Source organism: Corapipo altera, unplaced genomic scaffold (genome assembly GCF_003945725.1).
Source record: "Corapipo altera isolate COAL_440 unplaced genomic scaffold, ASM394572v1 56, whole genome shotgun sequence".
NCBI lineage: Eukaryota > Metazoa > Chordata > Aves > Passeriformes > Pipridae > Corapipo > Corapipo altera.
The window spans coordinates 11,724,539-11,737,770 of NW_020884896.1; the positions used below are offsets into that span (position 1 = coordinate 11,724,539).

General features: G+C 35.4%; 1 protein-coding gene across 7 annotated transcripts in view; it reads left to right on the forward strand.

Moving 5' to 3' along the window:
* Positions 1-13,232, forward strand: part of ATRNL1 (attractin like 1) — a 529,120-nt gene that overhangs the window by 226,414 nt on the left and 289,474 nt on the right. For all 7 annotated transcript variants that reach the window (XM_027647923.1, XM_027647924.1, XM_027647920.1 and 4 more), the window contains one exon: positions 3,164-3,216. In XM_027647923.1, the coding sequence (XP_027503724.1) occupies positions 3,164-3,216 (53 nt within the window). The remainder of the gene's footprint in view (positions 1-3,163; positions 3,217-13,232) is intronic.

A 13,232-nucleotide genomic window follows, 5' to 3' on the forward strand; every position in this document is an offset into this window, starting at 1 on the left:
AGTGTGCTGTACAGATTCTGTCCAGAGAGAGGGGCCTCTTCCCTCCCATATCATGATGCCTTTTCTCTTGGGTGCAAACACAGCCATGTGTCTTCTCCTGACAAGCTGGAAGGTTCTCTTGGGTAACACCAGCACACAGCACAGACTGGCATTGGGCCTTCCAGGACCAGTAGGTCAGACATGCCTTACCCAAGTTTACCACCTCCTTGAGTACTGTTAGTTCCATGAGGCTCCCAACGCAGAGAATATAATATATATGATAATATATCAAAATAATTTGCTGTGGTTTAATTCACTGTTCTTTTTTATTATGCATATTTTATCATTTCATCATACGTTATGCTGAAACAACTGAAGTGCCTGGCTCTAAAATTACATTGCCATTTTATTTTCAAGACATTTGAAGGTCACTTCTATAATTGTCAGGGAATTAGTAATTATTTGGATTTGAATGAATACTTATGAATACTTGTACATTACAAAATATTTTGTACCTAGTAATTTTTGTATTAACCATTCTTTTGTGTGTTCTTGTAAATTGTGAAACCTGTGATGCATTAGATGGAATTTACAGATATTTTTATTTTATGTATTCGTGCTTGGTTTTTTTTTCTGTGATAAAAATAGAAATAAAAATACCAAAAAGGTATATGTGATTTGGGAAATCCCTGGGTTCTGGTAATTATTGATCCACAGCAGATGGTTTCATCTGATTAGAAGTGCAGCTGAATGGAGAAGGGAAGCTATATGGTAACAGGTGTCTTTTTTTCATAAAGATTTTCAAGATTTAATAAAAGAAAAAAAAAAGTCATTTAGTCCCTGGGTCAAATCACCACAGGTGACTGGTGTAGCTGGCCAAGAGTTCTCAGTAGAATTTATTTAGTTTCTCCCTATGGAAAGTTGTGCAGCTTGTTGTTACTGAGAGTTGGATATTGCTCTTCCATAGATCAGTGCCATTAGCACTGAGCAGTAGGGTAAGTTTCTTAGTTTCTTACCTTCATCCTCAGACTCTAAATGCAGTTATTTTTAATACTTTTTTTTTTTTTTGGCTTCAGGTGTAAAACCCAAACATATTCTGAATTCTGCCTGCATTTAACATTCTACTTTGCCTCTGAAACAATTCAGAAAAAAAATATTCCTCTTACATTCCTCTCTATCATGTTGTTGTAATTTACTATGTAATATAGTGTCTCATTTATGTGACAGTCTTACATACAAGAAGGGGAAATTCTTTTAAGCTCTTCATTCGAAAATGGTCCTTTTCCCTTAGCTGTCTTTCAGAATTCCAAACCTTAAAGACACTTTCAGACATTAAACTATTTTTAGAAGCCTAATCTATTTGAGTAGCAAGCTGTTCTCGGAAGAATTTTGTTAGTGTTTTGTGATGTTTAGAAAAAACCTATGTCAAGAAGACCAATATTATTACTTGAGATGATTTTCTTCTTTCCAAGTACATGCAAGAGACTTACTTCGGGATCAGACTCTCTTTTAAATTCTGTGGAAAGGATTGTAGGGCTGGAGCGTCTTTATGAACAAGACCATAAGTTGTGTGCTACAGTTACACTTGAAGCACAGGGTTGTTTCTATTTCTTGGAGATTCATTATTAAAATAATTATTTTCAAAAAGTGTTGTATTTCTTTATAGTTGACCCTGCAAAGAATTCTCATGCTCATGTGAGATCGGGAGTGGGCAAGGTCAGAATCTAGAACATCTGTTTTTCCACTTTTCCATTTTAGTGCTACTGTCGATTATTTTCTTTATGGCAGTGTAACAAAGGGTCAGGGAGATTATGTGCTTATTAATAAAAATCAGCACGTTAAGAATCACCAGTTGGAAGCTATTGAGGAGACCAGCAGAAATGCAAACATTACAGTACAGTCTGCAACTTGTTAAATTATATGACATCCAATTTGGAAGGTATTTTTAATATTACTCACAAATAAAATAACATTAAAAACCCCTTGCAAATTAAGTTTCTTAGAATAAAGTAATGGAAGGGTAGTCCAAGATATTAAATGATTCAGATTTCCTCTGGGAAAATATTTATATGAAATTTAATAGGCAGGGATTAGCTTTCTCTTTGTTTAATGAATCATTCTGTATATTTAATAGAAAACTATAATCTTGCTGGAGACTTCTGTGAAATAGCCAAAAAATCCAAAAGCAGGTTAATCATTTTCTATTGAGATACTTGGTGTTTTTAGAGTAATATTATATAACTGAATTTGATCACTCTGAATTTATGTAGAATATTTCATCTCTCTGAAAAGAGCTATATATCTTATCAATAAGAAAGCTATTTCTTCAGCTTTTATCATGAGTACATCTTGTCAGCAGCATCAGTGTATTGTATTCAATTTAAATTTCACCTGGTGCCCTGGATGGTTGATGAAGGGGAGCAATTGTTTCTGAAGTTCATCGAACTGAGTAGCTGAGACACTGCTGTACTTGTGTGCAATAGTCCTGGCTACAATTCCTGACCCCAGAGCCCGGTTCCATGGTCTAGTTGCAGCTGCATAATTTAGGAGCAACCTCTCTAGAAAAGACAGCATAGCTCTGGATCCCCCCTAGGTCCTCTGTGGTGCTGCGGAAATATATTAAATGTTTTATGCTTTGGGGATGCTTTGGGTTGGTTTGTTGTTGTTGTTTTTTCTCTGTTATTATGGTGTTATTTTTGGTTTTGTTTGAAGAGTTAGTAGTGTTTCAGGGCTGTATATGTTGGAGGGGGACATATTTGGGACACTTTATGCAAGTCAGTGATCCTTCTGGTGGATGCTGTTATCTTAGGGAGGGCCAGGTCAAAACCAGATGAGGGAGGAAACTATCACTGAGGTTACAGGGATAAAGAGATTCAGTGCTTGGATCCAGTTGCCTGGCTCTCTCCTTTGTTCATACATGCCTGTGCTAAGTCCTACAATAGGCACTGACTAAAGGCATATGACTGGAGTTCCTTATTCAAGAGCCTGGTCACTCTGGTGTCTCCAGGAAGTAGCACATCCTTATTAACAACTATATAAAATACTTTCTATTTGCATGTATTTGTGCTACGAGTAATGAAACCCATGCTATTTGAATAAATATTTTAGGTACGTTTTTATTAAAGTTATACAATGTTTAATGGGAATGTTTGGTTTTGTCTTTTTTTTTTTTTTCCCCCTGCAGCTGTGACTCTGAAAATAGGTATCTTGGAAATCCACTTAGGGGAACATGCTACTGTGAGTACTTGTATTTTTAATGTTACATACTAAAATGTTGGTTACAAATTGTGTGATAATTTTATTTTGTTGGAAGACCAAAATATTTTTCTTGAGATATTCTGAAGTTGAACACATTGATATTTTGACTGGAAAATGAAATGCCCCATTGGGCTTCTCTTACTTTGTCCACAGGAATACAAACTGAATTCTTCTAAAAGTTGATTCCTTACAGCTAGCTTAGAGGGACTGACCAAGGCGTGGAGTTATTCTCTGTATCTCAGCATATGTGAATGAAAGGAATAGAAATTGTGTCCTTGATTAAAAGACAGAATCTGTGGTAGGGAAATGCAAACAGGCTAAACAGCACTATTCCCTGGGGACATTATGAATGGTTTATCCAGTCTGCCTCCCAGGGACAGGATACACAGCTGCTCTCCACAATATCATAAAATGATACTGTGTGTTGTCTCCATGTTCTTAATGTTGTGGAAAAGGTGCCTCTGGCACATTTACTTTAAAGCATTACAGTTTTGATAGTCATAGGGAAAGACCTGAAGGGATGAGAGTGGTTATTACCCATGTGCAGAAATCCCTTAGTGAGCTGTGCCAATTTTGCTGTGCCAATATCAATGTTAAATAGTAATTTTAATCATCATAAAAACAGATGGGATGTTGGAGAACACTATTTTACCTTTTGTGACTTTTTCACATCCCATCTTAATGTCAGAAAATTGGATCCATTTGTCTATTGTTTCTGACATCATTCCTACATCAAACTTGAATTTATACATAAAGACATATCACTGAACATATTTATAACATCTGTTCTGATTTTTGGCCTTGCTCTTTAACATTTCTTTTTAGAACATGCACAAAAGCTTTACTTTAGAATATCTCTAAGGCATCATTTACCTAATAAAGTAATGTTTCTTGTCTTAACTAATCTGTCTTTCTCACCCTAAATGCTTTGCATCTGCAAGGTACATTTTACAGAATAAAATAGACACTTACTATCTTATAGATGCTGACGTATCTCTAGGCCTAAAACATTTATTCCTCTTGCCAACTATTAAAGAAATTCGGTGTGGGTTGTTTTGATATTTTTTTTCTCTTCAAATGTAATACTTTAAACTAGAATATGAATTTTAAATGTTGTAGACTGAGTTGAAAATTCTCTCTGGAGCTGTGTCCTAAAGATACTGTTGATCAATAAAATCGGTTCCATTTGTTGTTTTTTTTTTCTTTTGATAAGAAATGCTTCTTATTTCAAAACAGAAATTTCAGTATTTAGAAGAATAAATTTTTTTTATATAATATTTTTTCTATGTTTAAAGAAATATAACGAGTACATGAGAAGTTTGTGCTCTGATGATACTGCTGTTTTGCATATGTGTGTCAATGTTTATTTGTCCTTTAAAAATAAATTTTATTAAATTTAAGAGATGGAAAAGAAATGACAGTAATGAGATTTGTAGACCTGAGGCACCTCAATGAAAAACTGCATTTTTTTGCTATCATGTTTCAGACTGGGTCTATAAATCATGTTGGAGACAAATTGTACTATATTCAAGATGCCCTTTCACCTTTAACTCACTACTAGTATTTGTCTTCTGTCAGATTTCAAAATATTTTAAAGATCTTGTTGTTTTGAAATGATAAATTTTCATCTAATACTTCCAACCACTTAAGTACCACATATAAACAGTTTTCAGAGTTATTTTATCTGGAGGTAATAGGGAGCATGTGCTAATTCAAAATAATGGAATTCTACATTTCTTATATTTAGTGAATGGTGCATCATAGTAGGAAATAATCTGTTAATTTATGGATAACTGAGTGACCTAAGATTTCGATGATAATTGCTTATCAGCACAGTCCATTACCTGCTAAATCATATATTAAAAAAATATTTACACCATAAAGAGATGCTCCAATTTCTTATCTATATAAGTATTTTAAAATATAGCATTACAATGTTTCAGTTTTGTACAAGACAGATGTTTGGATGGCATTTTTTCTGTGCTTATTTCACTACTTATTAGAAACTTTTTCTTTAGACACTTATATTGTTTCTTCACTTTTTGAAGTGAAGAATATTCTTATTTTTTACAACACAGGAATAGTTGTTGCTCAAAAGGAAGGAAAATACTGGGGAAAAATAAATTGTATATACTTATGAGTAGCATAAGATTATGAGAAATAAAAATTCTAGGCACATATGTTTCTACTACTTAGAATCAAAATCAGTGAATGGTACAAAATAGGAATACAGATAGTGATTTGCTCTGTGGTTAGGATCTTCTGCAGGAAAGGTTTTAGTCCCATGCTTGAGTTTAACCATTTTCAAGATGACCAGTTTTAAGCATTTAAATTTTTTTTTTCACTTCTGTAAATACTACCCCAAATTGGAATGGCCTTCTAAGCAAAACCTTAGAATTCCTTACAATCCTGAGTGTATGGATAACTTCTCTGTGATAATGGATGACCTTGATTTCTCTTTAACAGCAGAATGTGGATTGAGTGATGCTTGTTGCCTTAGAGGAACTTGATGCAACTTGTGATACGGTGAATATCCACTGCCCTAGAAAAGTTCAGCTGTTTTCATATCTTCCATCTCTGCCCAGCTTACCTAGTCCTCTCCTCCCTCTTGCCTGTCATTGCCATCCTCAAGTCTAGGAAGTGGGAACAGACAGGTGTTGGTGTAGGTACTGGTATTGGTATTGACATCACTGAACTATTTAACATAGTAGATAAAAATAGAGTTCACCAGTGGGGGAGCACAGATTGTTTTAGTTTCTTCCTTGCTTGTTTCCTTTCATAGTGATGTAGAAGAGTAAGCAGAATATTTGTGCTGTACATGGATTGTGTTGTGATCAAAGTGATCTGAACACAAACAAAACCACAGGAAAATTACAGATGGGTCTAGCATGGTCAGAAAGAATGCGATTTATGAAGGAGGGAACACACTGAAACATTGCAGGGATTTAACCTACCGTGCCAAAAGGATCTACAGAGATAGCAGCAACACCATCAAATCCTAGAGATAAGAGGAACAGTCCGATAAACATCAGATTTCATCCTCATACAGCATTTCAAAACATGGCAGCACTGTACATGAGTCGTTCTTCTACTTTAAATTATCAAAACCTAATAGAAATAGGGTAGGAAATGCATCATAGGCAGGGCTTGCAGTAGTGTATTATCCAGATTGTGTGGAAATCATCGTTCATGGCTTCTGTAAAATTGTTTTTATTTTGTTCTTCATGACTTCACTGTATTACTGAAAATGCACAACAGAGAGAACAAACTTCTCTGAGAGTAAGAGAATGAGAACAAGCCTCGTAGATACAAAAATTAGCAAAATACTGCATGTATAAGAATATGTGAGCAGCTGCATGATCATCTATAGATTCTAGTACCCTGTTGTCAGAGGTGGCTGAACATGAATGCCGGGGGAAGAGTATAGCAAAGGACAAACATAGTAATTCTCTCTTCACATCCAACAATTTGCAGCTCAGGAACTTTGTGAGAGGAAGGACTTCTTGAGCTAAAAGTGTTCAGTGTGCCATTGTTTAGGAATATCAGAGGAAATCTTATGAAAGCTTTCTTATACATAATAAAAAGAATATGAATGCAAAAGAAAACTTTGTGATTTAAGAAGCTACAGGTTTTTTTGTCCATATAAATATTCTTGTAGGTTGAGTGCATCTGCTTCTGGACTGTGTCTCTCTGTATTTCTGGTAGGGAGGCTCTGTATCCGTAGACCTTTCTGTTGGAAGCCAATCTTGCTGTGAATGATCGGAAGCTGATTCATTCCATATAAATAAATTCTGAGTGGAGGCCAGAGATGGTTGTGCAGCTGACTTATGCATGTACACAGACCATAAATATACCATTTTGTTGTGATGCATTTGTATTTGCTGTTGTTATTGTTCTTTGGTATCTCAGCCACTGTGATGTATGACAGCGACACCGAGATAGCAAAGTGTGCATCCAAATGGCCGGATTAGTTTCTCTCACATCAGCATTGGAAATACATTGCTGTCGAAATCAGAGCTCCTGGGTGCAAGGGAACATGCAGCAAAAACAGATGGTTTTAGACAGATTGGGAGGAATCACTGGGACAAATGCCACTTCTGTGATTTTGACTTGGTTTATATACCGACACGAAGCTTTAAATCATAAATGGAGATATAGTTAAACCGATGTTCTAGAGAAAATGAGAGTTTAAATTTAGAATTCATGATTTCTTGCTATACAGAGGTTGAATTATAAGCTTGCTAACAATCACTTATTTTGAAAGGATATGATACTTCCCATAACAAACTTCTCTTAGATAGTTGTATTTCTAGGGTCAAAAGATTTCCAAAATGTCTGGTTTGTGTACATTATTTTGAGTGTCACCATTCCAACACTACATATCAAACAAGAAGTACAACTGATTCTAATACTGCTGCATGCAGAACCGTAAAAGCTTACGACAAATCAGTCCTACGAGTGTTAATTGTATTGTTTGCCTGCATAGATAGAATTTCCATATGAGCTGAGCACTCAAGATTTGCCCATTCTACTAAGAAAATTTCTAGCTAACACAGTGAAGTTTAAAAAATGCACATGGATTTACATAACTTAGTTTCTTATTCCCTTTTATCCTTAAAAAAATGTTTAGAAGCATTTTTTTGCTTATTTCTGAGTACCACCATTAACAGTGAAGAGAGGGAACAAAGAGCTTCTCCATTTGGTCCTGCAGACTGGTTTTTCTTTTAAAATAGGCAGCAGTAGTGAGTTACAGGGCAGCACATTTTTAGAGCTTTCAGGCATTCAAGAAGATTTTCTCAGCAATGCACAGACAACGTTTTCAGAATGCAGTAAAATTGCAATAAATCAAGAATTTTTATTAATTTGGTGCTCATCTTTGGGCTGGATGGACAGCATTGTGACTATCTGTGAACTCAAGGAGAAATCAGGTGCCTCTTGTCTTTTGCATTCAGAAGTGCATTATATATCCAACGTGACACTATAAAGTTTTCCATGCTGCAGTGCAAGCCCAACCCACTCTTAGGGATTAGAATCTGACCTTTGAGAAGGATTTGAGAATCCAGAAATTAATAGAGGTCAGGAGGGATGGGTCATTTGAGAAGAGATTAAAAACAGACAGGGACTGAATGATTTGTAGCTTTTTATAGAGTTAAAACCTATTTATTGATCATGTGCCTCTGATGCAGATATTTGCTGGATTTACAGGCTTTAAAAAAGAGGAATCTGAATATCTGTACCTAAAAAGGCTGGAAGAATGTACAAATTTTATTGTAATTGTTTTCTTAGGTTCAAGATGTTTCCTTCCACAACTCTTTCTAATTTTTCTCTTAACTCAGTGTTTTATGAAATGTCATTTGTGGATGGCTTCACACAGTGATTCACCAGCCACTCTTTCAAATGTTCTTCTGGGATGAAGCAAGCAAAGGAGGAAGATGGAAGGTCTATCTGCAGAAGCTTTAAGGGTCAGGTGTACCACAGCACAGAGGCACCACTGAGCTTTTCTAGTCAATCTCATGGACACACAAGGAGGAAATAGAAAGCCAGAGAACACATTTCTAAGCTTAGTTTATATATAAAAGTGTCCAACATAATTACTAGTGGGAAAAAAATATTCATAGGGGTTTTTTTTCAAATTTTCATTGGATAAATTTTAGTAGCTGCTCTTCTTCTACTTAAAGGAAACCACAGGAAAAATATGTGATCTACTAAATATTTCACAAGAACTTTTTGGGATTGACCCAAATAATTGGTTTATGGCTTTACCGTGCCATTCTAAACACTGAGCCATAAAATCATATTGCTATCCTGTCTGTATTTAAACCAAGAAAAAAAAGCAATGGCATTATGAGCTATAAAGAAATTCCCTCAGCCTGTCAGCAACTCACAAAGATGAAGAATGATACTTTCATGTGCAAAATTGGTGAAAAAGTATGAAATGTACATTCAGTAAAAACTCTCAAGATAATATCTGGTATCTGTGCAGGAAGCTGGGGACAAAGAAGGAAATTTTGCTTCTGGCTGAAGAGCCTCATAAGGATTCTAGTCCAGTCCTGAAGCTGTATTAGTCCCACTACTGTTGACACACCGGGATTTCAAAAAGGGAAAAGCGAAGGACACTGCTAGTCCTTATTTATAGTCTTTAACATTTCTTAAAGTAAATTTGTATTGTAATTGAAAATTTTTAAATTATATTGTTAGGCAATGTATGTGGTGCCTGAAAAAAAACCCCACCAAACACCGGTTTCTTCTATCTGCTTTATTTAAAATTTATCTTCCTTGCTAAATATTAAGAAAAGAAGTCTACTATAACTTTTTGGTATCTGGGCTTTGGACTAAAAGCTGTGTTACTGCTTTAGAGGTGTTATTATTTTTTTATCTTTCTGGCCATTTTTTTTTTTCAGTAGAAGTAACTAGAAAGATGTTTTGATAGAGGACAGATCATTAAATGATAATTTGTGAAAATTTCTAGTGACTTTTTCGAAATATCATCTCAATTCTTTCTCAGAGCAAAAGGATCAGATTATGCAGACTTATTTATGTTGTCAAAATACAGTTTAGGCTTAATCTGACCTACTGACATGGTCTGATAGTTCATCTCAACAGTTTTCCTTATTATTGGAACTTTTTTTTTTCTTTCCTGGGCTTGTTCATAGTCAAAGTTTTAATATAATCCAATTTTTAGTAGTACTTATGTTATGAATGTTATAATTCAATTAAAAAGGAGAATCAAAACTGTTAAAAGAAATCTCTATAAATACTATGCCAAATTTTATTTTGTGGTCTAACTACCTTGCAATAATCTGGCAAAATGGAGAAGAAATCTTGGTCATCCTTTTCACAGAAGAGTGGACAGAAGCAAACATGAGGAACCTCTGTGAAAGGAACTGTTCTTGGGGCAGATGGGTGCTTAAACTGGAATGAATCTTGCCTCTGGTTGCAGTCAGTTTGTGAGTGGCACACTGGGATCTACCATAAATCACTTTTGGGGCTGTTCCAGCCCTACTGCTTGGAAATTTATTTTTGTGAATGGTATCTTTATGCTTCCTTTTCCCCATCATTCTCCAGCTTTTGTGTCCCATGTAGGGTACCACTGCTGAAGAGTTGTTGCTCCTGGATCCCAGGCAGGTGATCTCAGCAGCATTTAGCTCAGAGCCCATTGCAAGGTGGAATGTCCTCAGTGCTGTAACAGGACTCCCTACCAAGGAGACTGTTTAGAGCTGCATAGGGTCAAAGCTGCAATGGCTTCCCTAATATTTTTCATACTAAACTGACATGATACGTGTTTGGGGTTTTTTTGCCCTTTAAATAATTTGCAGGTTTTTCCTTTTACAACCTCTGTGAGACTTTCAGATTTTACAGCAGAGGAACAGAGTTACAAGATGATTGTGTGTTAGTCAGGAAGTACAAAAATGGGCTAATAACTGTTGAAACATGTAGTGCAACCTTGTCAGCAAGAAGATACAATGTGATTTTTGAGCATGCTGAGTGTGTGTAGGCAAACGTGCATCTGTGTATATGCATTCAGGGACATGAGATATTTCATCAAAAAATGGTAAAAAATTATCCAGTAAAATGTGTACTAGAAGTGCCATAAAGCACTAGGTGGCAGACTTGTTATACTTAGGGAAAAAATGAAACTCAAGAACATTCCAAGGAGAGTGTTTCAGAAGATAAATAGCAAGTAGCACTATAAGTAAAACTGTTAGCAGGGATTTTCCAGATATTTAAAAATTATGTTGAAACTTAAGGGGCATAAACAATAAATCTTATCTATTGAAAGGGTGTTTGTTTTAGCTGAGTTGTGAGATGTGTACCAGCAGTTAGATGCTTCACTACTGATTTGAAGAATTCATGTTTCCTTTTGGGACAATAGTAATTTAAACTAAATACATATTGTAATTGTAAAACTGTCATGCTTGATTTAAAATAATGAGCTCCACCAATTATATATAACACTGATTGACTTTGATACAGACTGAAACAGTCTCTATTATTTATAAATACAGTAGCAATAATGACTCACATTGTCTTTTGATATATGGGCTTATACAAAAAGAAATTATTTGAAAAAGAATTCTTCTTAGTGTTTAAAGAGTCTAGTGGAACAGATTATTGTTTAAATCAGAAAATTCTAGGACGGTTTGAGAAAAGATTAGCCTCAGCAAACCTACCAACTCAGAACTTATAAAGAGCAACAGACAGAGTCTTTGCCCCTAGCTAAAATAACTGCACAAACCAACTGTCGCCTTCCAGAGAATTAAAACAAAAACAACACCAAGAAACTGAAGCTCCTAATAAAGTATTATGCTCTCACCCCAGGCTCTGTGTACTCATTTGCCAAATGCTAGGTTGGCTTGCAGCTTTATTGGGCAGGCTAAAGAAACAGATTTGCTGCCAATCATTATCAGATTTTACTGGGAAATGGAGAATCTTTCCATGTATGTATTTACTTCTCTCTCTTTTTATATATATATATATATGGGATTTTGTTTGCTTAAAAAACCCATACTTTTATTTGAAATGAAGATTATTTGCTTTCTCTGATAGCTTTTACTCATATATCAGTGAATTTACTGATTGACATCCCCTTACAGATACTACTTAATAACTTTTGCCAAAGTAGACAGTCAATTCAGTGACTATTTATTTAAATATGCTACCCTGTCTCAAAAGAAAATGGGCACTACCCTGAGCAGACTAGCTTTCTAAATGCTAAAGAAAAAAAATACATATATTATAATGTATGCAGATAAATGTCTGATTAGAGACCTGTTTCATAGGTTCCATAATAATTTTTATATTATTTTTTGTTGCAATGTAAAACATACTATTGCAGTATAATAGCTATTAGTATAAAATATGACTATTTATAGGACTACAAATTTTGAAAAAGCTTGATGAGGCAAGAGCGAGAGAGACTCGATGGCTTGAAGACCTCCTTCAGAAGACATACTTTGCTTTGTAGGGGACTCCAGGCCATGTGTGAAGCAGTGTTTTAAATGAGAAGGAAATGATGCAAGTATTTGCATATATATAACATTTTATTATTGAGCTGGGGTTCATAGGGATGAATACTTTTTGAATCCTCATTCTGTGTATTCAATGTGCTCTGTGTGTGTGGTTCCAAACATGTCCAAAAAGACAGGACCTGTCACTCCTCAAACACCTGGGAGGCCTTAGAGGTCTTCAAGACTGGCGTTGTGAGATTCAAACAGCATAGGAAAGGATCCATGAGTATCCCTTTGCCTTCTGACAGTGAAGGGAAAGTGTTTGTGGTGGTTTTACAGTTGCATTGCTTCCCATGCTGACTTCCCAGGGAAAGACAATTCTTGATCAGTGGGAAACAGCTATAGTGAAATCTTGAACCAACTGAAACAGGGAAAAAACACATTGACTTAAATAAGTGGTTTATGATATGTGGGGAAATTTGTGTTGGTTCCTTGGACTGGGAGTTCTTGGTCAAACTGTCTCAGCTGGGGTGCTTTTCTCCACTGGCATATATGAAGCACTTGAGGATAGTTTAGCCACTTGCATTATTACAGGCAGAACACCTGATGCAGAGGTCCAGTTAGTGTCAGACACACTGTTCTGGTGTCTGGTGTCCTGAACCACCTCGCACTGGCACCATATTTGTAAAAGTCAAGAGAGAAGTCAGTCATGTTTTCAACTTTAGAATTAGTGTTGTGGAGCCCTTACAGAGTATTTGAGGGACTCTTGTAGGATCATTTAAATAAATTGAGGGTTATTACTATCTCAAGATGATGACAAAACCTTAGATTATATAAACTTTAAGAAAACTTATACTAGGTTATATGTGGACATTGTCAAATTCAACTCTCTGACTGGATAACTCAGCTTCATTTCAGTATATTGTAAAGTAGCCTATGAGTCCTTGATATTAATTTATTGTCACTTTTTCTTAGCTTGAATTGTGAATATTGTTTTAAAATATGTTCCAGAAATATAACCCATTGACAGCAAAGTGTAGTTTGATA